This window comes from Leucoraja erinacea, chromosome 16 (genome assembly GCF_028641065.1).
Source record: "Leucoraja erinacea ecotype New England chromosome 16, Leri_hhj_1, whole genome shotgun sequence".
In the NCBI taxonomy this organism is placed as follows: Eukaryota; Metazoa; Chordata; class Chondrichthyes; order Rajiformes; family Rajidae; genus Leucoraja; species Leucoraja erinaceus.
Window position 1 is genome coordinate 23,179,259 of NC_073392.1, and position 24,495 is coordinate 23,203,753.

The following is a 24,495-nucleotide window of genomic DNA, read 5'->3' on the forward strand; positions in this document are numbered from 1 at the left end:
AGGAGGGCTAAAATAGACCATGAAATGTCCTTGGCAAGTAGGATTAAGAAAAATCCCAATGCATTTCATACACACACATTAAAAACAAGAGGGCAGCAAGGGAAAGAGTAGGATCACTTGAGGACAAATGAGGAATTTATACCTGGAGCAAAAGGAAGTGGACTAGATCCCAAATGAGTACTTTGCATCAATGTTCACCAAGGTGAAGGACATAGAGGAAAGCAAAATCAGGGAGGAGTGTGTTAATATGCAAGGGCATGCTGATATCTAGAAGGTCTACGTGTTGGATCACTTGAATAGCATTAAGGTGGATAAATCCCCTGGCCTGATGGATCTATCCCAGAAGGCAGGAGAGGAGATGGTTGGATCATTGAGTGGTGCAGGCCCATTAGGCAGCAAGTCAACCGCTGCCCCAAATTCCATTTGGTAGAGTCAAATAATCGTAGGGTCTTTCAGCCCAACATGTCCATGCAAACTAAGATGCCCCATCAAAGCTAGTCCCATTTGCATGTATTTGGCCCATATCTCTCTGAACCGTTCTTTTAAATGTTCTAGTTTCTACCTCAGCCACCTCTTCTGATTACTCATTCCAAGTACCCATCACCCACTGCGTGGAAAATTTGTCCCCCAGGTTCCTATTAGGTAAAAGACTCTGTACATCCACCTTATCAATTCCCTTCATGATTTTATATACCTGTATAAGATCACCCCTTGGCCTCCTGTGCTCCAAGGAAGGAGAGTGCTTCTTGTTTGAAGGTAAATATTTATCCTTCAACCACTTTCAGCAAAAGGGGTCATCTTATGAATTCTCTCATTCTTACTTCGTAGCTTTGTTGTGAGTAATTGACCGCCGCATTTTCTAAAATTGTCAAAATGATTGCACTTCAAAAATATTCATTGCTTCTGAAGACCAGTGGAACATACTGAAGAAGTGAGATGCAAGTTAATACTTGTTGGGGTTGGACTCTGCTAACCTATTTCCAGCTGCAGTTCATTTTCCTCACTCCAGATTCTCACTTCCAGAAGCTCCTGATTATCTGTCTTCTTCCTTACACTTTACAATAAGAGCAAGCCATGAAATCAGCTTTTAGAACTGAACTGAGAGGATACCCAGCTGTACCTATCAATGCCTTCTTCTCTGGACGGCATGCTGTTGGACTGGTCTAAGCTTGTACCATCATTTACCCCTGGTCAATATTGGCAATTTGTTTGACTTCTGCTGCAAACTATCTCTGACCCCCAGTATCCAGCTCCATTCTCCATTCTCTTGAGAAGGGTCACGACCCGAAACATCACCCATTCCTTTTCTCCAGAGTTGCTGTCTCCAGTTACTCCAGCTTTTTGTGTTTATCTTCCATTCTCTTAGCTATTGATCCAAATTTCAAGTAGACAACAGTCTTTGCCGACATTGCTGTTTGTCCCGGAAAGCTTGAGGCCCCTCACATAAATACCATCCAAGGCAGGTCGCTGACTCTTCAGGTTAGCCAGCCCTTTCATCAGCTTTCTTTTTTCGCAATGCTTTCAACTCTTTTAATGTGACCCTCTGAAAAGGATGGAAGCTTTGGGAAGATAATCGGATGTTGTGAGTAGATAACTCTTTGATGTTATCGTCTTTGACAGATGAGTGAGACATGATTATCCACTCCTGTGCATTCTATCAATGACTTAATCAATGCAATTGCTGGAAAGGACAATAAGTAACGGTCTAAATGTCTGCCCTGGGCCTTTCTGAAGGGCAATTTGTTTTGTTGATGTGTATCCAGAGTCATTCAAAGTTTACTCACCAATTGAAAGAATTACTAATTTATAGCACATAGTAAAATGGGTGTAAGCAGCCTTATTCTGTGCATCATTTCAAAGACTCTCAAGGGTAGCCGTGACAAGATAATTGGGAGCCTTGTCCAAGCGTGATTAATTTTGGAGCATTGGTGTTCTGGATTTGGGCACAGTCCTTCTGGCTTGCATTAAAGGGTGCAGGCAGGGCTTATCTTTGCTTTTATCTGTGAAGCCAAAATCAAAGTAATGAGAAAAGAGGGGAAGAACCATTCTCTTGTCATAACTGAAAAGTTCCTTCCTCGGAACATGCTGGTGGATCTCCTCTGCACCATCGCATCCTTCCTATAGTAAGGTGACTGGAACTACACACAGCTTTCTAGCTTTGGCTGAACCAAAGTTGTATAAAGTCACACCATGGCCTTGGTGCTCTTATATTTTATGCCTGGGCTAATTAAGTCAACTTCTTGTGCGTCACCTTCACCATCCTATCTACTTATGGTGCCATATTTATGGATTTGTTGATTTGTACACAAAGTTCTCTCTGTTCTCAGTACTTCTTACCTTGTTAAACCTCCCAAAGTGCATCAGTTCATACTAATGATTAGATTTCATCTGCCACTTGCTGTCTGATCAATACTGTTCTGTAATCGAAGATTGTCCTCCTCACTATCGACAACACTAATCTTCCAAATGGACTGATCATGCTACATTTATACTGAAATCACTAAGGTATGGTATGGGTTATTATTGTCACATGTACCGAGACAGAGTGAAAAACTGTTGTGGTGGTAAGCAAATTGTAGTGGGTTAGGCTTCTTTTTGAGGTAGGAGTTTATATGTGTCGTAACCAATTTCTCAATGCACTTCACCACTACAGACATTAGCACCACCAGTTTGTAGTCATTGAAGCATGTCATCTTACTCCGGTATTATTGTTGCCCCTTTAAAGCAGGTGGGAACCTCACACCTTAGTAATGAGAGGTTGAAGATGTATGTAAAAGCTCCAGCCAGTTGGTCTGCACATGTTTCAAGAACACGACCAAGTATACCTTCGGGTCCAAATGCTTTTCGAGAGTGCACACTCCTGAAGGATCTTCTGATGTTGGTCTTTGTGGGATTTCTGACTATGGGGACCCGGGAAGGCACGTTGGCTTTCAACCTATCAAAGCCTGAGTAAAATGCATTGAGCTCATCTCAGTGATGCTTTGCTGTTGCGTGAGCTGCCCCAATTTTACATTGTTCACTACAATTAAGTGATGGCATGTAAGCCCTGCCGCAGGTGCTAAACATCCGCCTCATCCTTGAGTATGTACAATAAAAGTCCTTTTTAGCTTTTTTGCAATTCTGAATTTTCTGCCCTGGGCCTCCTCCATTGCCAGAGTGAGGCCACATGCAAACTGGAGGAATAGCGCCTCATATTCTGCTTGTGTTGCTTACACCCCAACTCTATGAACATTGAATTCTTCAATTTTAGGTAATTACTAGACTAAGTGACACGGGTCCTAGTCACACGGGTAGGCCTGGTCCCCCAACACAACCCATTCCCTCACGCAATACTCCACCACCCGTCCGTTTCCCCCAAGGCAAACCGTTCCCCCAACGCAATATTCCACCACACACCCATAGCCCCTAACTGTGCAGGCACGGCTCATTTCCCCTCATCCCCCAGCACTCCCTCCCCCTCCTCTTCATGTGTGGGAGAGTAGGGGGGAAGGGAAGTGGGTTGTGTGAGGGTGTGTGGGTGGGGTGGGGGGTGTGGGTGGGAGGGGAGGAGGGTGGAGGGGTGGTGGGTGGGATGGGAGGAGGGTGTGTGTGGGGGAGAGGGGGGGGTGGTGGTGGGGGGGAGGAGGGGTGTGTGGGTGGGGGAGGGTGTGTGGGTGGGGGGGAGGGGTGGGTGGGGGGGGGGAGTGAGCTTGGAGAAAATACGGGATAGAGCCATGGGCAAGTGCGGGTATCTTGGGGGACGGGGGAGGAGTCAGCGAGGGGGACCAGAGGGGTAGTGGCTGGAATTGGCGGTGCGATGGGGGCTCCCAGCGGGCGCTGGCCGCTGGTCGTCCTCCTCCGCCGGGATCAGAGTCTCCGCTTTCCGTTTGGCGACATCTCCAACTCCTGGCTGGGCAGGGTCTCCGACTTGGGCTGGGCAGGGTCTCCGACGCTGGGCTGCTCTACGCTAGGCTGCTCGGCGCTGGGCTGCTTTGAGTCCCTACGAAAATTGCCTGATCCAATTGCTTTTCTGATCAACCTCCAGATGGTTGTGGGCACAGCGCGTTAATACAATCCAGTATCAAGAGCAGATGGCTTACAATACCCTTGTTGGAAGTGGTCATTACTTGGCACTTCTATGGCACAATCATTACCTTTCTTTGCTCATGCCTGAATATTGTCTAAATCTTGAAAGTAAAACAAAATTAATTTGTTAGAAATGTAAAATAAAAACAGAAAAAGCTGGAATTACTCAGGCTGCACCTGTGGGAAGAGAGTTAATGTTCCAGGTCGAGGACTGGGAAGCAGACAGAAAGAGCTGTTTGTTAAGGTGCTGGATGGGTGGGGAAGGGTGATAGGGTAAAACCAGGGAGATCATGGGGATAAGCTGATTTAGAAACGGTTTTTATCCTATTAGAGACACTGTCCCTGCATCCCCTGGGATTACGAACAACAACTCGTTATTGCTCCAACTTAATACGTTTCTTTTCATCGCCCTCCCCCTCAGATTTTCTTGGAGGGGGCGGTTTTAAAAGAAACTGTTTCGCAGATGTTCCTAAATCATTAACACGAACCCGGTCTGTTTTTTAGGCCCCGAAGAGTTCCCACAGATAAAAGTGGTTCATTCCGCAAGCTCTGACCCCCAGGGTTTTGCTAAAGCAAACAATTAAAGGTATTTCCATTTTTACATTAAATGCATGTTATAACCCTATTTATAATTTTCTATTGTAGTCATTTTGCGCTTTTTATATTATATTTTTCTCGGCATTTGAGGGCACTAATCCAGCGGCTTGCAACATTTTGCTGAGGAAAACCGATTTTTTACAGCAATGGAACTAAATTCCATCACATTTGGCCCTATAATTAACATATAAAAATCATGTTATTTCTGAATTATTTGATGGAAGGAAGGACACTTAGGCTATTTAAAAATGTTAAGTAGCTTAAGAAGATGTGCTTCGGACTATCTAAGATCACACTGTAATGCCCATTGAGGGAACAAGATGCTAATTTCCTGAAAACTGACTTTTGTCCTAGTGCTGAGATATGAAAGTGAATTTGGAACAAATTAAACTTTTGCCGTTATCTGCTGATGGGATAAATTGCAGACTTCTAACATTGCTACTCCAACTGCTGGAGTGTTTTACTTGTTGATGAACATGAATTCAGTTCTACTAGGGCTATATCTTGATGCTAAATCATTGAAATTGTGTTGTGTCAAGAATGGTGACCTCGCCTCTGGAATTCAGTTCTCAATCATTAGTCCTAAGTCCTTGCTTGGACCAAGGCCATGGTGAGATCTGGGGATGAGTGGTTCTGACAAAACCCAAACTGGATTTGTGAGTGTTTTACTAATGCTTCCTGATAGTTGGGCAATAACATTTTCATCCCAAATGATTGAGAATAAACTGGTAATTATCCATAGAGAATTGTTCAGTTTTTTTAAATCACAGGACATACAGTGTAACTGGGCAATTTTGCACATAGTCATGCAGTTAGTAATGTTGTAGCTATATTGGAACAGCTGGGCTAGAGATGCAGCATGTTCTGGGTTGCTGGTCATCAGTACTACAATTTATTGATTAGTTGAAAGATACAGCACGGATACAGGTCCGTCGGCCGAACTGAACCAATGCCGACCATCGATCACACATTCACACTTGTTTTATGTTATCCCACTTTTGCATCCACTCCCTACACTCGGAGGGCAATTTACAGAGGTTAATTAACCTACAAACCTGCACATCTTTGCAATGTGGGAGGAAAGCAGAGGAAACCCACGGGAGAAGATGCACACTCCACACAGATAGCATCCAAGGTCAGGATGGAACCTGGGTCTATGACGTTGTGAGAGGTGCAGATCTTCCAGTTGGGTGAGAGGTTCCCAAGCTAGAGGACATTCTGTGCCCTTGCTACTCTGTGCTATCGCCATTTTGATGTGTTTCTTTGAAGGTTGGATACACAAAAGGAAAAGGGAGAAGATATTTAAATGAAGATGTATGTGAAAAAATTGGAGTGGAGAATAAAGATACACACAGTTTTATGATGCTGAATGAGCAATGTACCTTAGTCCCACTATTGCCGTTGGATGGGGGAGAAATATTAAGGGAGGAGTGGGAGGTTCCTAATATTGCCGTTGGATGGGGGAGAAATATTAAGGGAGGATTTTTCAATAGGTGGAATCTAATAGTGCTGAAATTATGTGTTGTTGGAGATGCGTTGTGCTATAATGTAGTTAGATCATCTTGTGCTTAACTTGTCTATTGGTTATCAGGTTCGTTGTAATACTGGAACCAGGTTCTTCAGAGTATGATAGCTTTAGGTTTAGTTTATCGTCACGTGTACCGATGAAAAGCTTTTGTTTGTATGTTATCCAGTCAAAGAAACATCTCTACATTAATACAATCAAGCCATCCACAGTGCTCAGATAAAGAATATAGGTAAAACATTTAGTGCAACTTTGAATGTCAAGATTTGTCAACTTTTCTGTGAAAGTCTGAAAGGATTGTTGCACAGTTATATGACAGGGCTTTGCATACTTCGTTTCTGTGCTATTATAACTTTCAATTTTTCCCTCTGCTTAGGATTCAGTACTGGGCTGGGAGGATTGAACAGGAACTAGACCGAGTGGTCCGACAAGTCAGCGGGATTCAACAGCTCAAAGCGGTATGTGCTTTATCTTTATCACTTGTGTTGGCTGGTGTGTCATTCTTGAAATGTAACAGTGCCTCTGCTTCTAAATACTTTATTGACTGTAGAGTTATCTGGGACTTTCCAAGGTCATGCATTATCAGTGTGTCTTTTGTTGTTTCTGTTGTGTGATATGTCAGGTAATGTGTGTTGGCGAGCATTTCAAGTGCTGCCAGTTAATTTGCATGACAAGTACTGTGTATTGGCTGTATGCCAGGCTTGTATCTTTCCTACAGTTACCAACATGCCAAATAACATGGAAAAAAAGTGAATTTTGAATGTATTTTTCACAACTGTAGAGCATAAGCTGGAAAAGCAATTTTGAAGTGTGGTCAATGCTATAATGCCTAAAGGGCCTGTCCCACTTGGTCCGTCATTTAGGCGACAGGCCGGTAGTGACTGACGCGCGACGGTTGAGAGCGTCATCATGCGTCCGTATAGCCGTCTGGAGCATGTGACGTCATTTGAAGATGGACACAAAATGCAGGAAGGAGTAACTCAGCGGGACCAGCAGCATCTCTGGAGAGAAGGAATGGATGATATTTCGGGTCAAGACTCTTCTTCAGTCTGAAGAAGGGTCTCGACCCGAAATGTCACCCATTGCTCTCTCCAGAGATGCTGCCAGTCCCACTGAGTTACTCCTGCATTTTGTGTCCACCTCCAATCGTCTTGGCCCCGCTCTGGGAGTAGGAATGGGGGCGTATCCGGATCCACAACGGCCGTGAGCCCCAGGCGATCGTTTGCCTGCTTCTGCTGCTGTTGGTGGTGAGACGTTGCACCGCGCCAGGGTCTTGGGCCTGTCCCACTTTGGGCGTCAATTACGCGACAGGCCGGTGGGGCGCGAAGAATTTGTTCAGGACGAAGTCCACACTCCTCCACACCACTCTATGCGCCCGTCCCGCGCTACCCACACGCTACCCACACGCTACCCACACGCTAGCAGGTCGCGTAAATGGCGCGCGAATGACAGCCAAGAGGGACCGGCCCTTAACCCAGCAGCCAATATGGATAACCAACTAGACAACCAGCACCTTAGCCAAGCAACCAGCAGACAGGAAAAAAACCTCTTGCTCTTACTTAATTAGTTCATTGCCTTGGATGTCTGATATGATGTGGTATTGATGCGTTAAGTCCTGTGTGTTCACTGATTGCCTTTCATGCATTACAACACTGATTAGAGTTCAAAGATATTTTGGAAAGCTCATTGGAATACCCACTTCTTTTCTTGATATTGGATGTCATGAATTTTGAGTGGATAGTCTGCCAGGTACTGATTGCTTCCAGTATTGCAGCAATGATTACTCTTCAGAATTATAAGAAAGAACTGCAGGTGCTGGTTTAAATCGAAGGCAGACACAAAATGCTAGAGTAACTCAGCTGGACAGGGAGCATCTCTGGAGAGAAGGAATGGGCGACGTTTCGGGTCAAGACCCTTCTTCAGACTGATGTCAGGGGGGGTGGGCGGGACAAAGATAGAATGTAGTCGGAGACAGTAAGACTGGTGGGAGAACTGGGAAGGGGAGGGGATGGAGAGAGGGAAAGCAAGGTCTATTTGAAGTTAGAGAAGTCAATGTTCATACCGTTGGGGTGTAAGCTACCCAAGCGAAATATGAGGTGCTGTTCCTCCAATTTGTGCTGGGTCTCACTCTGACAATGGAGGAGGCCCAGGATAGAGAGGTCAGATTGGGGAATGGGAGGGGGAGTTGAAGTGCTGAGCAACCGGGTGATCAGGTAGGTTAAGGCGGACTTAAAAAAAAAAAAGAGAACGACACGATGGCAGCGTCCACGGGCTACACCGGAAACCTTGGCACTGTTGACAAGAGTAGAGAGCCGTTCATCTCCTATATGGAGAGGGCAAACATGTTTTCACGGCAAACAATATAATGGAGATGTGGTGAAGGAGAGATAGTGACCTAAACAAATAAAGCCGTTTGCGAATGCATGAAAGCGATTCTGCTCACGGAGATCGGTCCTGAAGTGTACGGCACACTCGTGAATCTCCTTGCGCCCATAAAGGCAAAAGACATGCCATTCAATTACATTATAAAGAAGGAGGAGTATTTCAACCCAAAGGCTCTGGAAATTGCAGACGCTATAAATTTGGCACTAGAAACCAGAAGCAAATTGAGACAATCAATGAGTACATTGTTGCCTTGAAAAATCTAAGTTTGCACTGTAACTTTGGAACATTTCTCAGACTAGCAGTACGTGACAGATTTGTTTGTGGTCTAGTGGATGAACGTATTCAGTCCAAACTCTTGAACACTCCAGATCTTACATTCGAGAAAGATTGCTACCACAATGCATATGGCATCAAAGAATGCTCGTGAGTTTCGTCCTTCACGGACTGCAGTGGCCGTTTACAGTCACAAAGCAGTGCCTATGGCCAAACCAAGAGGCGCTAAACCAAAACCAAAGTATGGTGGTGAGCCGAGTTCAGCCAGTTGTTATCGTTGCAACGGTAATCACTCATCCCAATTTTGTCAGTTCAAAATGGCCAAGTGCTATAACTGCTAGAACAAAGGCCATATCGCCTAAGCATGTCAGGCCAAGCTTAAAACAGGAAACCAACAATCTGCGGGAATCAAGCAACAACACCAGAGAGGAGTTCACAATGGAGGTGAACCTAGATGGAAATGAACTTGGGTTGTACACCATTTATGCAACCAACATCGATAAGCCTACAACCAGCCAAGGCAAGGACTTCCGAACTAAACTATTGATTAATGAACAGTTAATCGATATGTGTATTGACACGGCAGCAGATTGTTCGGTCACGAGCAAAGACCTGTACGAAACAAAGTTCCCACAGATACCATTGTTTGAGAGTAAGGTCAAGCTGAGAACCTACTTGGCCGAAGTTTTGGAGACATGTGGACAAATGAACTGTAAAGTTCAGCATAATGGTCAGTCAGTAACACTGCCCATCATAGTAGCCAGCTACAGAAATAAACCAACCCTCCTTGGAAAGGATTGGCTGATTAGAATAGAATTAGACTGGAAGAACATTTTCAGCGTTGATTTGTCCAAATCACATCTTGAAAACGTCATAAGCAAACATGCAAACATTTCTGTAGACAATTACACGGGAATAACAGGGTACTCTGCACACATTCAACTTAAGCAAGATGTGAGACCTGTGTATTGTCAAACAACACCTGTACCATATGCACTAAAGCAACAAGTGGAGGAAGAACTTGACAGATTAGAGTGTAATGGAGTACTCGTGAAGACAGACCAGAGTAACTGGGCAACGCCAATTGTGGCCGTACCCAAGGCTGACAAAACTGTTTGACTATTTGGTGACTACAAAGTCACAATCAACCAAGCCGTTGATGACGAACAATATCCGTTAGCAACCTCGCAAGATCTGTACGCAGAACTTAGTGGAGCAAGAGTCTTCACTAAACTGGATTTGTCTCACGCTTATGCCTAACTCAATGTCGATAAGGAAAGTCAGCAGTACTTGACTATCAACACACATAAGGGCTTGTATCATATACAAAGCTGCCCTATGGTGCGAAATCCTCCCCGAACATTTTTCAGTCTGTGATGGACTAAATATTACAAGGCATTCCGCACAGTGTGTGCAACCAGGATGACCTACTGATATTCACAGAGGGCATGGTAAAACATCTGGAAATCCTCGAGCAAGTTCCCACACGAACTGCCACAATGTCAAACTGCGACAAAGTAAATGTGCATTTGCGCAGTCAGAGGTGGTCTACCGTGGACTCAAAGTAGATGCCAACGGACTTCGCCCTGTGAAGGCGAAAGTTGAAGCAATAGTGAATGCTCCAAAACACAATAATGTGTCAGAGCTACGATCATTCCTTGGGATGATGCAGTTCTATGCACGATTCCTTCCAGATTTAGCAACTGTGCTAAAGCCACTACATCATCTGCTGCAAAAAGATGTGAAATGGACATGGGGAAAGGAACAGCAACGTGCATATGACATCTGCAAGGAAAACTTGACAAGTGACAAGCTCCTTGTTCACTACAAAACGACACGCAAGATGAAACTTGCTTGTGATGCTTCAAGTTGTGGTGTAGGTGCAGTGATCTCCCACGTAATGAATGACGGACAGGAAAATATTGTTTTTGCATCCCGCACCCTATCAACGAGTGAGCGTAATTATGCACAGATAGAAAAGGAAGCACTCGGCATCGTGTTCGGAATCAAGAAATTCCATCAGTTTCTTCTCGGCAGACCATACACCCTAGTGACTGATCACAAACCACTACTAGTGATACTTGGTCCCAAGTCAGCTATACCTTCCATGACGGCATCAAGGATGCAGTGCTGGGCAATTTTGTTGTCCCAGTATGACTACAAGGTGGAGTACAGAAGCTCCAAGTGCAACACAGTTGCAGATGCATTGTCCCAGTTGCCCCATGCGACCCCTGATGTGGGAAGTGAGAACTCAATCTACACACTGTAAGTTGGAGATGAAGACTTTCCAGTGACTGCAACAGAAATTGCAGCTGAAACAGAGAAAGACACTGTGCTGAAGTGGGTCTATGAACAGGCATTGCAATATATAGGGGATTGATCTCAGAGCCTTTCCATAATCGACGCCATGAATTATCATGTGAGCAGGGATGCATTAAGTGGGGTTACAGAGTGGTTGTTCCAGAGTATTTGAGAAACAAAATTATGAATGAACTTCATGCCGAACATCCTGGCACAGTTAGCATGAAGTCAATTGCCAGAAGTTTTATGTATTGGCCTGGTATTGACAGTGATATTGAGTCACTGGTGAGCAAATGTAGCGTCTACCAAAATTGTTGGAGTAAACCACCAAAAACACCACTGCAACCCTGGTAATGGCCAAGTAGACCTTTTCAGAGAGTTCATGTAGATTTTTGCGAAAAAGGTAATGATCACTTTCTGGTACTAGTCGATAGTCATTCCAAATGGATTGAGGTTAAGCATATGGCATCAAGCACTACTACTGAGTGTACCATAGATGAGTTGAGATTCATTTTTGCATGCCATGGTTTACCGGAAGAACTTGTTTCTGATAATGGGCCTCAGTTTCGTTCAGAACCATTCAAAGAGTTCATGCAGTGGAATGGTGTAAAACACACACTTGTTCCCCCATACCATCCAGCCTCCAACGGCGGCGGAAAGGTATGTTAGAGTTGTCAAAGATGCTCTCAAGGAACAGATTTTGCAGGGTAGTTCAAAGCTCAGCATGAAACATCGTTTGGCTAGTTTCTTGCTGAAGTACAGAACCACACCACACACACAACGGGTTACTCACCTGCAGAACTGTTGATGAAGAGAAGACGAAGAATATGCCTGTCTAGTTCAACCCAATTTGGCCTTGAGAGTTAAGCAAAAACAGTCAAGTCAAAAACGCCATTTTGACTCCCACAAAAAGGAGAGGTACTTCAAGCTACATGAGTAGGTTCGTGTTCTCAGTCCTCCCAACAAGTCCAGTCGAGACAAATGGGATGATGGGAAAATAGTGGAAGTGTGTGGATCAAAAAGATAGTTAGTTTAAGTTGGAGATAGGATCAAAAGTGTTCATGTTGATCAAATGATTCCAGCCAAAGATGAACCACAAACTGAGCATGAAGTCCTAATCCCCGAGTTTTTATCTGAAAATGAGTTGGAAGATTGAAACACAAAGTTCAGTTAGTACAGACAAAGAAATAGATTCCGCTGGTCAAAGGCAGGGTACTAAAACAGAGCCAAACAAGCCTACAGTTGAGTCAACACCTAAACCTGTTACATTTGTTACTGTTAGACGATCAGGCAGAATCCGTAAACCAGTAGTCAGATTAGGCTTGTACATTAAGTAACTTACTGTATAAGTAAAATGAAAATCTGTGGATATGTAAAATAAATATATTATGTTTATCATTTAATATTTCATAAATACTGGTTTAAATCAAGTATCACAACAACAAAATTGTAACTGAATAATTAGATTTAATACTTTAAAAAAGGAGAGCAGTGTAATGTATTCATACATATTCATGTATATGTTAATGAGTTGGTGTTCAATATAAGCAGGGAATGTTGGGTAATAAATCTCTCTCTCTCGTGATCCAGGCAACCTGTGTGTAGGTTGTTATTCATTCCGGAATATAACAAACTCCACACGGACAGCACCCAAGATCAGGATTCAACCTGTGTCACTAGCGGTATGAGGCTGCAAATGCGCCAATCTGCTGTTTATTTATGTTGAAGAGCTTGGAAATTTGATATAGATTCTGGTGTTACTAGTGATATCCACATCCTTAGAATGAGACTTGAGAAAGAGAACCTCACGGAGTCAATCGGCACCATTTGGAGAATCAGAGACATACAGCATGGAAACAGACTATTCATTCTAAGTTGTCCAAGCTAAGTAAGATACCCAAACAGCCTTTCCAGGTGAGGCAGAGGTTCACCTGCACCTCCTCCAACCTCATCTATTACATCCACTGTTCTAGGTGTCAACTGCTCTGCATCGATGAGACCAAGCGCAGGCTTGGCGATCGCTTCGCCCAAGGAGCTCATTGTAACTTCAGGAAGTCCAGGGCGGCACGCACTCCCCCTCCACATTAACGGGACGGAGGTGAACGTGTTTCTAGCTTCAGGTTCCTGGGAGTCAACATCTCCGATGACCTCTCTTGGACCCACAATACCTCTACTCTGATCAAGAAGGCTCATCAGCCTGTCTTCCTGAGGAGATGAAGAAGGTCCATCTGCTCCTCAGATCCTGCTGAACTTCTATGTTGCACCATCGAGAGCATCCTTACCAACTGCATCACAGTATGGTATGGCAACTGCTCTGTCTCCGACCGGAAGGCATTGCAGAGGGTGGTGAAAATTGCCCAACGCATCACCGGAGTCCTCGCTCCCCTCCATTGAGTCTGCCAAAGCAAGCGCTGTCTGCGGAGGGCGCTCAGCATCGCCAAGGACTGAAACCATGGACTGTTTACCCTCCTAATCCGGGAGGCGCTACAGGTCTGCCGAACCAGCAGGTCGAGGAACAGCTTCTTTCCGACGGCTGAACACGTACCTCGGTTCAATCACCACCACCCCCCCCCCCCCATCACTTATTATTATTTATTCAAATCGTTTGCTATGTCGCTCTTCAAGGGAGATGCTAAATGCATTTCGTTGTCTCTGTACTGTACACTGACAATGACAATTAAAATTGAATCTGAATCTGAATCTGAACACCTCCGCTCAGTTTGCATTAACCAACCTGATCTCCCGGTGGCTCAGCACTTCAACTCCCCCTCCCATTCCGAATCCGACCTTTCTGTTCTGAGCCCTCCATGGCCAGAGTGAGTCCCACCGCAAATTGGAGGAGCAGCACTTCATATTTCGCTTGGGTAGTTTGCACCCCAGCGGTATGAACATTGACCTCCAATTTCAGTTAGTCCTTGCCTTCTCCCTCCTTCCCATACCCTTCCCAGCTCTCCCACAGCCAACTGTCCCTGCTTCCTTTCTTCTTCCCGCCCACCCCCACATCAGTCTGAAGAAGGGTCTCGACCCGAAACGTCACCTTTTCTGCACTGATTCCAGTTTAATGACATATTTTCTATACTCCAAGTGCGGCCTCACCAAGGTCTTGTATATGTTGCAACATACTGTAACGTCCCAATGTCTCTACTCATTGCCCTGACTGAGGAAGAACAGTATGCCCAAAGTCCTGTCCATCTGTGCCACCACTTTAAGGGAATTATGTACTTGTATTCCTCGACCCCTCTATTCTCCAACACCACCCAGGGCCCTCCTGTTCACTGTGAAAGTCCTGCCCTACACAGGTTTAACATTCCAAAATTCAACACCTCGACTTCTCTGAACTGAACTGCTTTGCCATTCCTCAGCCCACTTATCTAGCTGATCAACATTCTATTGCAATTGTCGATAACTATCTTCACTGTCTATGATACCACCTATTTTAGTGCCATCTTCAAATGTGCTAACCATGCCTTGCACATTCTCATCCCAAAAAACAGGACAAAGGTCTTGCAAATGCCTGGCGTCCAGCAAGCAGGAGAAATTTTCCCAGTTCCTCTTTTTTCCTCTAGATCCCACACCACCTTAATAGCAGTGAGAGGTAAAGCCACTGAGCAGATCAATGGAAATACCACCTTGGGAAGAACAGTGTGACAGATGCAGAGCAGTGGGAAGTGAGATATGCTGTGGTTCACAACTACATCAAGTGAGAACTACTTAAACTAATTAATTAGATCATCTGTCAGTCTTCCAGTTCCCTGGATCATGTTCCAACTCTGGATCACGGCTCGTGTGGGTGTCAGTGAGAAGGTTAATGTATCGTGGGAAAGAGTCACTGCAGCCCAGCATTCCAGCTGTTCACCAACTGATTATTGTGGAGGCACAGGACAGCAGTTGAGTCTCCTCTTAGGAACATAGAGCAAGATCACAGGTTATGAATTGAGAGTGGAAATCGTAATACTGGTGTGTGGAGGCATTTACAGAAGAGCAGTTTAGCAGTCGAGGTGTGATGGCAATGATGCCACGACCTTGCTCAAGCCTCGTTCTGCAGAGCCGAGGAATATTGACAGAATTGTAAAATTATAGTGCTTTTGTTGTTACTACTTATCTGTGTGCCCCTAGTTAGGAGAACTTCCCAGACAGTGTTTTAAAAAATAAGTTCATAGTGGGGATTTGAACATCACTAGCAAGGTCGGTTTTTATTGGCCATGTCCATTTGTCCTTGAATTAGGCGCCATTTCAAGTTGCATTCAGGTGCAGATCCATTCTATAGATAACTGTTTTAATGTGGAATGTTCATATTGCAGTGCAGTTTAATTAAAAGGATCTCATTCATCGAATTCGGTCGTACATCTTAACAAGAGAAAAATATCGAAGCTTAAATGTGGCAGTCTGCTTTTTTAATACATTTTAATGTTGACCCCATTCGTTCTGAAGAGGCATGGAAACAGGTCCTTCAGTCCATTGTGTGCATGACAAACATCAAGCACCCATCAGCACTAAACCTAATTTTCCTCTTGCACTTGAATTAATTGCCCCATCAACCTGCACTCTGAGAAATTCCAGCAGCCAAATAACCCAGCGACCAGCATGGCCTCAGCATGTGAGAGAAAACTGGAGCACCCAGGAGAAAGCCGTGTGGTCATGATCAAGTACAACGTTCATCTGGACAGTACTCAAGACCAGGATTTAACCTGTGGTTCTAGAGCTGTGTGGCAGCCCGGGCTAATCGTTGAACTGCTGTGTTGCTCAAGGTACAAAATTAAAATGCCAGGAACACTCAAAATCTGAAAGAAGATGCGAATTGAGGAAATGCTCACCAGGTCATACAGCATCGTTGGAGAGGGAAACAGAGTAGATGTTTCCAATCGATAATCGTTGATTGTTCATCAGATTCAGCTGCGATATGTTGACCAATGTGGGCAAGTTAGGCTGAAGGGCCTGTTTCCATGCTTTATGTCTCTACGACTCTATAAAAGTCAGAAAAGTCTTACCTTGGATTCCTTGGACTCAAGGAGAGGTGATAATGCTGCGAATCACAGGTTTTTTTGTTAACCAAGAAACAAACTTATTTCTTGATATCCAGTTAAACCCCCACATTGATTATTCACTGAAAGCTTCCAACTCCGCAATAAATCAACAACTGAGAAGCTGAGCCTAGGAAGCTGCTAAGGTGAGGAAGAGTAATGGTTTAGTGGGGACGGCATTTCTAAAAGTGGGGAAGAAATCTTGTTCAGGCAGATCTGAGGATGCAAGAGAGTTTTGCAGTTGGAGGTTCTGAAGCTACCCTTTCAGGACCCTGTAAGTTTATTTGAATTGGAAGGGATTATTTTTTTCCAACAAAGTGGAGTTGAGGTGGGCAAAGGATGATGTATGTTAGTGCGGTGTAGCGGTAAGGATGTGGTCAAGTTAATCAGTACAATTGGGTTAAATTTGTAATGTAAATTATAGAACTACACTCATGAGAGGAGCAGTTGTCAAAAACCATTGAAACTTGCCTTACTGCCTGACCCATCCATGCCGACCAAGCCACATGTAAATAATCACATTTACCTGTCCACGTGTCTTTAAATTTTTGGTTAAATTACACCAGGTGTAATACCAAGCAGAGGTGCTACTTCCTCTGGCACCTTATTCCCTATAACCCACCACCCTCTGTATGAAAATGTTTTCACTTGGATTTCTCTTAAATCTTTCACCTTTCACCTTAAACTGATGACCTCTAGTTCTTAATTCCATAATCCTGAAAAAAAACTGTGTGCATTCACCCTATCTATGTCCTTTACTCACCTCTATAAGATCACCCCTCATCCTCCTGCACTCAAAGGAATAACGTTCTAGCCTTCCCAACATCTTTGGAAAGTCAATTGAGATGTTATGAGGACAGTCTATATTGCAGTCTATATTGTAGGCCCTAGAATCCTGGTCTACAGTTCTCAGATTTTCCTTGGCAATCCTTCTTGTGGATTGTGGATCAGAGGTCTGTGACTAGTGGTGTACCTCATTTAACCCTTCTTAAATAAAGGCATAACATTAGCCACCTGCCAGTCTTCCAGCACCTCCCCTGTGTTTAACAATGGTTCATAAGTTTCAGCAAGGACTCCTGTGATTTCTTCTCTAGCTTCTCAAAGTCCTTGGATAAATCTGATGGGCCCGGGAGATTTATCTACTTTTATATGTCATAGGATGTCCAGTACCTCCTCAACTGTAATACAGACTATCCTTGTGACATCTTAATTAATGTTTCCAAATTTGAATAATGCCTTTCCTCTGGAATTGTATAAAATGCCAGTGAGGCCAAAGCTAGAGTAATGTTCTGGTCACTGAACCACAGAAAGAATGGAACAGCACAAGAGAGGATGTATTGACAAGGATATTGCCAGGGCTGGAGAATTATGGTTAGGAAGAGAGACTGTCGAGAGTTTGGTTATTCTTGGGGGAAATGAAATAGAGGGGCGATTTATGAGAATTCTGAAAGGTCACAGCAAGATGTACTGGAAGGTCCTATTTTCCTTTGAGGAGAGGCCAATATCTGGAAGCTATTAGTTAGTTGGTAGAAGATTTGCGAATTTACAACAGGGCGAAAGCAGGGGTCCAGATCTCACACTTAAAAGGCGGGCGTAGACAGAAATACAATTAAATATCTGGATGAGCACTGGTAGAGTACTATCAAGCAAACTCTTCACTTGGTGGATGAGAGGATCAGGAATCAATGAATAAGGTTTGTTACAAATAGCAGGATCCTCAAAATATAAAATTAAACTTGAAGATTTCATCTCTTAGTAGTCCTCTTCAAAATAGAATAATAGGAGCACCTGGTAAATACGGTTGTTTCATTTTTTTCAGTAACCTAATTCTGGATTGGAGTGAGTGAAAGTGGAAATTGTATCTGTGTTGAATGAAATGATGCAGAATCAGCCTATTGACTCTGGTTGCTCATAACAAATCGGCACATTGATTAGGAAACAGTTTCGGAGAGCTACTGGCACTGCTTGACACATCTGTACTCCAGGGACTGATGCGCTGGTGTCTGAGTTGCTGCAGAATGTGCAGTGGTTAGATTATTTAACAAAGTATCCAGTATTCTAGACCACCCATCATTTGATAATTAGGGTACCTTTTCAAGCCTTTAAGAGTTAAACTAATTTTATATGGGACTACAGAACACATAGAATTCAACGAAAGCATTTGTGCAAATCTAAAGAAGTTGGGGGTTTATCATTACCTAACTTTATATATTACTACTGGGCAGTGCATATTAAGAATATAATATACTGGCTGGATAGTTCTACTCAGCAGTTGGAGTGGATAAGAATGGAGAAAGAGGAGTGCTATCCGCATGATATAGGAACGATCCTGCTCTCACCGATAAAATTGAATAGTATAATATATAAGAAAAACCCAATTATTCACAATATAATAAGAATTTGGAAACAAATAAAGTATCCTTGAAATTAAATAATTTATCAGTACTAACCCCACTATTGAACAACCCCGCATTCAAACCTTCTCTCATCGACAACACATATCAACAATGGGATAGACTGGGGATTAGGAAAGTAGGGGATATGTATGAAGTGGGCAAACTGTTATCATTTCAACAATTAAAATTAAAATTTAAATTGAAGGATAATCAATATTTTAAATATATACAGGTATGTGACTTTATGAAGAAATATACACATAGATTTCAAACTATATTTTTAGATCCTTTAGAAGAAGCAATGAATATTAAGGCTGATTCACAAAAATTAATATCATACTTTTATAATAATATATTAAATAGAGAATCACCCTCAACAGAAGCATTAAGGGAAGATTGGGAACAAGAGCTAATGATAAAGATCTCGAAGGATAGATGGGAAAAGTATTTGATGAATACACATAACTGTTCTACTAATGCAAGACATAATTTAATTCAATTCAAATTATTACATAGACTATATTATTCAAAAACGAGGTTGAATAAATTTTATCCAAACGTCTCTCCCAGATGCGATAAATGTTTGTTTCAAAACGCTAATATAACACACTCATTTGTAGGATGTACAAAGTTGAATAAATTTTGGAGTGATATATTTGATATATTTACAAAGATTTTCAAGTCAAGAATAGAACCCAAAACGGAATGGATTATATTTGGAATAATAGGAGAAGATACCAATTCAAATAAAGATCAAAATGTTTTTTTAAATTATGGGTTAATAATTGGAAAGAAATTGATACTTAAATTTTGGAAAAATACAACCACACCAACTGTTAAAATGTGGATTAGGAATATGATGGACATAGCAGGCCTTGAAGAAATGAGACTCCGACTAATAGATAAATATGACCAATTCTTAAGGAGTTGGTCTCCTTTCATCGACTTTTTGGAATCATGTGATGCAGCGGTACCGTAAGGATTGCTGATTTCAGTTCATGACGCGGATAGATCTACATCTCCGAATACAGATTTGAAAAATTCTCTTTTAAGGGGCCTTCTCTTCTATTTCTACTTTCCACTTTCTCTCTTCCTTTTTTTTATTTTTTATATACACACTTCACGTTTTTCTACTCTCTACCATCTATTTTTCCACTTTTTCCCCTTTCTATTGTTTTCTTTTTCTTGTCCTGCTTACTTCCTTCTTATAACATAAAACTAGAGGTTGTACATAGAATGGATTATGGTATTACATAGTTGGCACCTAAAATTAGGTGCCACTGTACTGTTTTGTGCTGTATTAACTTCTAATAAAATAAACAAAAAAAAAAAAGAGTTAAATGATTATACTGTAAACTCTCCTTTTAACACACCTCTTTATAACAGAAGGTAGACAAAAAAGGTGGAGAAACTCAGCCGGTAAGGCAGCATCTATGGAGCGAAGGAAAAGGGTGACGTTTTGGGTCGAGACCCTTCTTCAGACAGTTAACAGATATCTTTATAACAGATATCGGTTATAATGGACTGACCTATTGATGGCTGCCTGGTTTGCGCTGTCTCCACCACTGTCCGCACTGCTGTCTGCACCCCCCCCCCTCCCCCTCCACCATGGTCGGCAGCTGTGTGGCCATCCTCAGTTCGCGCCTCTTCTCCCGCTACTCGCAGCACCACCAACACCATTTACTGATGTGCAAGCAGGTACTGAGCTTGCAAACTGTTCAGCAATGGTTTGATCAGACCATGTGTTGATCAGACCATTTTGCTGTGTTTTACGAAAAGGTGCCCTCAGATAGTGTCTTACATAGTGAGTGGGAGAATCTTTTGAGGGGATCTCGTTTGTGGCCGTGTGTTGGGGAATAGTCCCATCACTGTGTGTACATATCTACAAAGGTTGGGCAAAGATTCAACTAAAAGGTCTCTTCAGTGAATGTTGGGCAGTGATTGTAAAGACTCCATCTCTTTCTGAGTTTTAAAATCAAGACAACATCCGGTTTTGTCATTATGTTTGTGGAATTGTTTGAACACATGTTGAATGTCACTGTACTCTCGCAAACACTTCATTCTGAGAGTGCCCAATGTAGGTTCAATCATTGTTTTTCTTCATGTGACTTGGGCAGTACTTCAATGTCTATCTTGAATCTTGAATCTTGAATCTACCTCTATGCATTGAGGATTGGTTAACCAAACTCTGTCCATTGTTGTGCGATGGTGTTTAGTTTGATCTGACTGCCTTTATATCTGTGTTGGACAGTGGTTCAATCAGGCAGTGTTTGTACTGGGTAGTGTTCAATCACACTTTATCTCACTATGTTTTGGGAATACATTGATGGGATAGGTTCTGAAGTTGTATGTTGGGGAATTGTAAAGTAAATTGAATCTGTCATTCATACTCAGCAATTATTCCATTAGACAACCTTTGCTGATTTGGGGAATGGTTCCATCATTGTGTCTATCAATGCATCTGAAGCTCTGACATGGGGTTTGGGGTTTCGTTCAATCAGACCAGCTCCATTGCTGTGTGTTTACAATAATACTACAGGTGCACAACCTTTTATCCAAAAGCCTTGGGACCAGACACTTCTCGGATTTCGGGATTTTTCGGTTTTCTGAACGGAAGGTTTTTAGCTTGGATTTTAACATGTGGCTCAGTGGTAGAGTGCTCGGCTCGTGGCCGCAAGGTCGCGAGTTTGCGCCTCGATCCCGGCAGTTACCGGCCGGCCTTTAGCCGATAGGACCTATTTCTCCCGATTGGGCCCCGCGCCTAAGGGGGCCCCGCCTTAGAGAAATCAAATCAATTGGAGCAAAGATCTTATAGCGCGCAAGATGGTCCACTCCTGTGAAATACAATGAACTGACGCGTAGTCCGCACCGGAGCGTAACCTCCGTCATTTCAGTAACCCCGACCCGACTTCAGTTATGCCTCTCGCAGCGTTGCGGGGGAACAGTTTAGGTGTTGTTAAATGTTTTAAATGTTTTTTATCACTTCCTTTTTAAACGGCACATGCCTTGTACTTTTTAAACGGCACATACTGCAGATGCTGATTAAACCGAAGACAGACACAAAAGGCTGGAGTAAATCAGCGGATCAGGCTGCATCTCTGATGAGGAATACGTGATAATAGGAGGAAATAGGTGATATTTCGGGTCGACTTTTTCAATAGCTGCCATGAGGGGAGAAGCGCCGGCACCAAGAGCGAGCGAAAGCGTGGACAGACGGACGAAAGCAACGTTCATAGAGCGGCGTTGGTAGACATTTCGGGTCGAGACCCTTCTTCAGACTGATAGTCAAGGGAAAGGGAAACGGGCGATATCGGCATATCTTCCATTCACTTGTCCTTAGTACCGTCCATAGCTCTTGCTCCTCTTTCCCCTGAGTCAGTCAGAAGAGGGGTCTCGACCCGAAATGTCACCTACAAAGATCTTTGGTCACCTATTCCGACCTATGATCGTTGCTTTTGTCCGTTCTGTCCGCGCGTTCGCTCGCCCTTAGTGCCGGCGTTTCTCCCCTCAGACTCCGCCAAACAAACACACACACACACACATCATGTCCGGCAGATCGCTGCGGGCCGAGAGAGTGTAGAGAGGTAGAGGGGGAAGAAAGGGGTAGATGGGGAGGGGGGTGTGAGGGGGAATGGAGAAGGGGGAGGTGCCCTCACGCTCCCGGGGCAGCTCTCCCGTCCCTCTAGTCGCCGTGCTTCACGCACACAGCCCCGGCTCCCGCCCTACCCCCTCTCTCCAGGAAGACGTGGTGAACAATACACGGAGGGCCGGGCCGGGGGTTGCAGCAACGTTTACAAACCTCGGACTCAGCTCACGCCCGGACCCAGGCATCCGTTCCCGCCGCTGGACCTCTCCCTCCCTTCCCTTCTTCTCTCCCTTCTCTCCTTCTCCCCTCAGACTCCGCCAAATAAACACACACAGCATGTCCGGCAGATCCTTCCTCTCTCTTTTTCCTTCTCTCCCCTCCCTTTGCCAAAACCCTTCCTCAGACTGATAGGGGGGACTGATAGGGCAGTCTGAGGAAGGGTTTCGGCCCAAAGCGTTTCCTATTTCCTTCGCTCCATAGATGCTGCTGCACCCGCGGAGTTTCTCCAGCATTTTTGTGAATCCCTAGACCTAGTTCAGTGAGCGTCCACTGAGTCACCCAGCGAGGTGACCGCGGAACCTCTCCGGACGACCCCCGGTAGACGCTCACTGTACTAGGTCTAGAGATTCCTACTCTCCCGGGCAATATACCCTCCCTTTTTTCCAGGACCGAAAATGTCCGATTTTCGGAGCTTTTCAGTTTCAGGAATTTCGGATAAAAGGTTGTGCACCTGTATAAGTTTATGTGTGATGGGGATTAGTTCTTTTACGGTATACTTGTTACCTTGATAAAAGAAACATAAAACTCAAGGATTAACCAGCCGTTCAGCCAGGATATTTTCTGGATCTTTTGAATGGCTTGTAATGCCAGTAAATGTTGTTTAAGTAGAGGGCATGTGATATTGCGTAATGGTTACGGCCCATGGTGTCAAAAGACATTGGCTGGGGAGTATGAGCAAAGTGCATGTGTTTGCCTGCTGAAGTCTATGAAGAAGCTCACAATCGATGGAGTGTGAGGAAGGTGGTATTTTATCTTATAATTCTCTCCTGTGCTGAAAGAATGATTAAGACTTAAGACGTTAGTTGTCAGGCATCCCATGGAGGGCAGACTGAGAAGTGATGGAGATTTCCATCTCTGAAGATGGGTTTTTAACAGTAAACTGGTAGATTTGGGGTTACTGTTACCAAGACTGAATTTTTAATTCCAGATTTATTTATTCAAATTTAAATTTTCCAGCTCTCAGGATTGAACTTGAACTTGTGTCACTGGATCAGTATTTTTGACGCAAGTCCAATCATGTACAACTCAAGTCATGTCAGGTTGAGTTCACAGTTGTGAACCTGTGTTTTAGGATGGACAGTGACTTTAAATTAGATCGCCAAATATGCGCGGTGGTTAAGTCCAGCTTCTTTCACCTAAGGAAGCTGGCGAAGGTGAAGCCCATTCTCAAGCGGCAGCATTTTGAGACAGTAATCCATGCCTTTATTACATCTAGGCTGGATTACTGCAACGCGCTCTATTTTGGAGTTGCTCGTTCTTCACTGGCTCGTCTCCAGTTGGTTCAGAATGCTGCTGCTCGCCTTTTAACTGGGACTCGAAAGAGGGAGCACATATCGCCAATTCTGGCCTCCCTCCACTGGCTCCCGGTGCACTTTCGAGTTCATTTTAAGATACTGTTATTTGTTTTTAAATCTCTGAATGGGCTCGCCCCGCCTTACCTCTCTGAGCTGCTCCACCCATACGCTCCTGCCCGGTCCCTCAGGTCAGCTGGTCAGCTGCTCCTGGAGGTACCGAGGTCTAATCGGAGGCTCAGAGGGGATAGAGCCTTCTCTGTTGCTGCTCCGGCACTCTGGAACACCCTGCCGTTGCACATCAGACAGGCCCCCTCACTGTCCATCTTCAAATCCAGTGTTAAAACACATTTGTACTCCCTGACTTTTGACCATGCCCGAGACTTTGCTTCTGTTTTTGGTGTTTTTAATGTTTCTTTATTTTACATATCTTTTCCTACTATTTCTTTTGATTGTTATTTTTGGTGTGTATTAACTTTTTTGTCAATGATTAGTGATGTACAGCACTTTGTTGCAACTATGATTGTTTTTAAAGTGCTCTATAAATAAAATTATTATTATTATCATATGCACAAGTATGGTCTGGTACAGGTATCTTGGATAAAAACACACAAAAGTGCTTGAGGAACTCAGTGGGTCAGGCAGCATCTCTGGAGGGAATGGACAGGTTACGTTTTGGGTTAGGTCCCTTCTTCAGGCAGGTAGAATGAAAATCTTGCTAGCATCATAGGCACATACAGCAGACAGCACACAATAAAACAAAATTATACAAGGC

The 24,495-nt window shown here is 43.7% G+C and overlaps 1 protein-coding gene across 3 annotated transcripts in view; it reads left to right on the top strand.

Annotated features, from left to right (window-relative positions):
• Nucleotides 1-24,495, top strand: part of cacna2d2a (calcium channel, voltage-dependent, alpha 2/delta subunit 2a) — a 362,960-nt gene that overhangs the window by 42,431 nt on the left and 296,034 nt on the right. For all 3 annotated transcript variants that reach the window (XM_055647851.1, XM_055647852.1, XM_055647853.1), the window contains exon 2: nucleotides 6,564-6,645. In XM_055647851.1, the coding sequence (XP_055503826.1) occupies nucleotides 6,564-6,645 (82 nt within the window). The remainder of the gene's footprint in view (nucleotides 1-6,563; nucleotides 6,646-24,495) is intronic.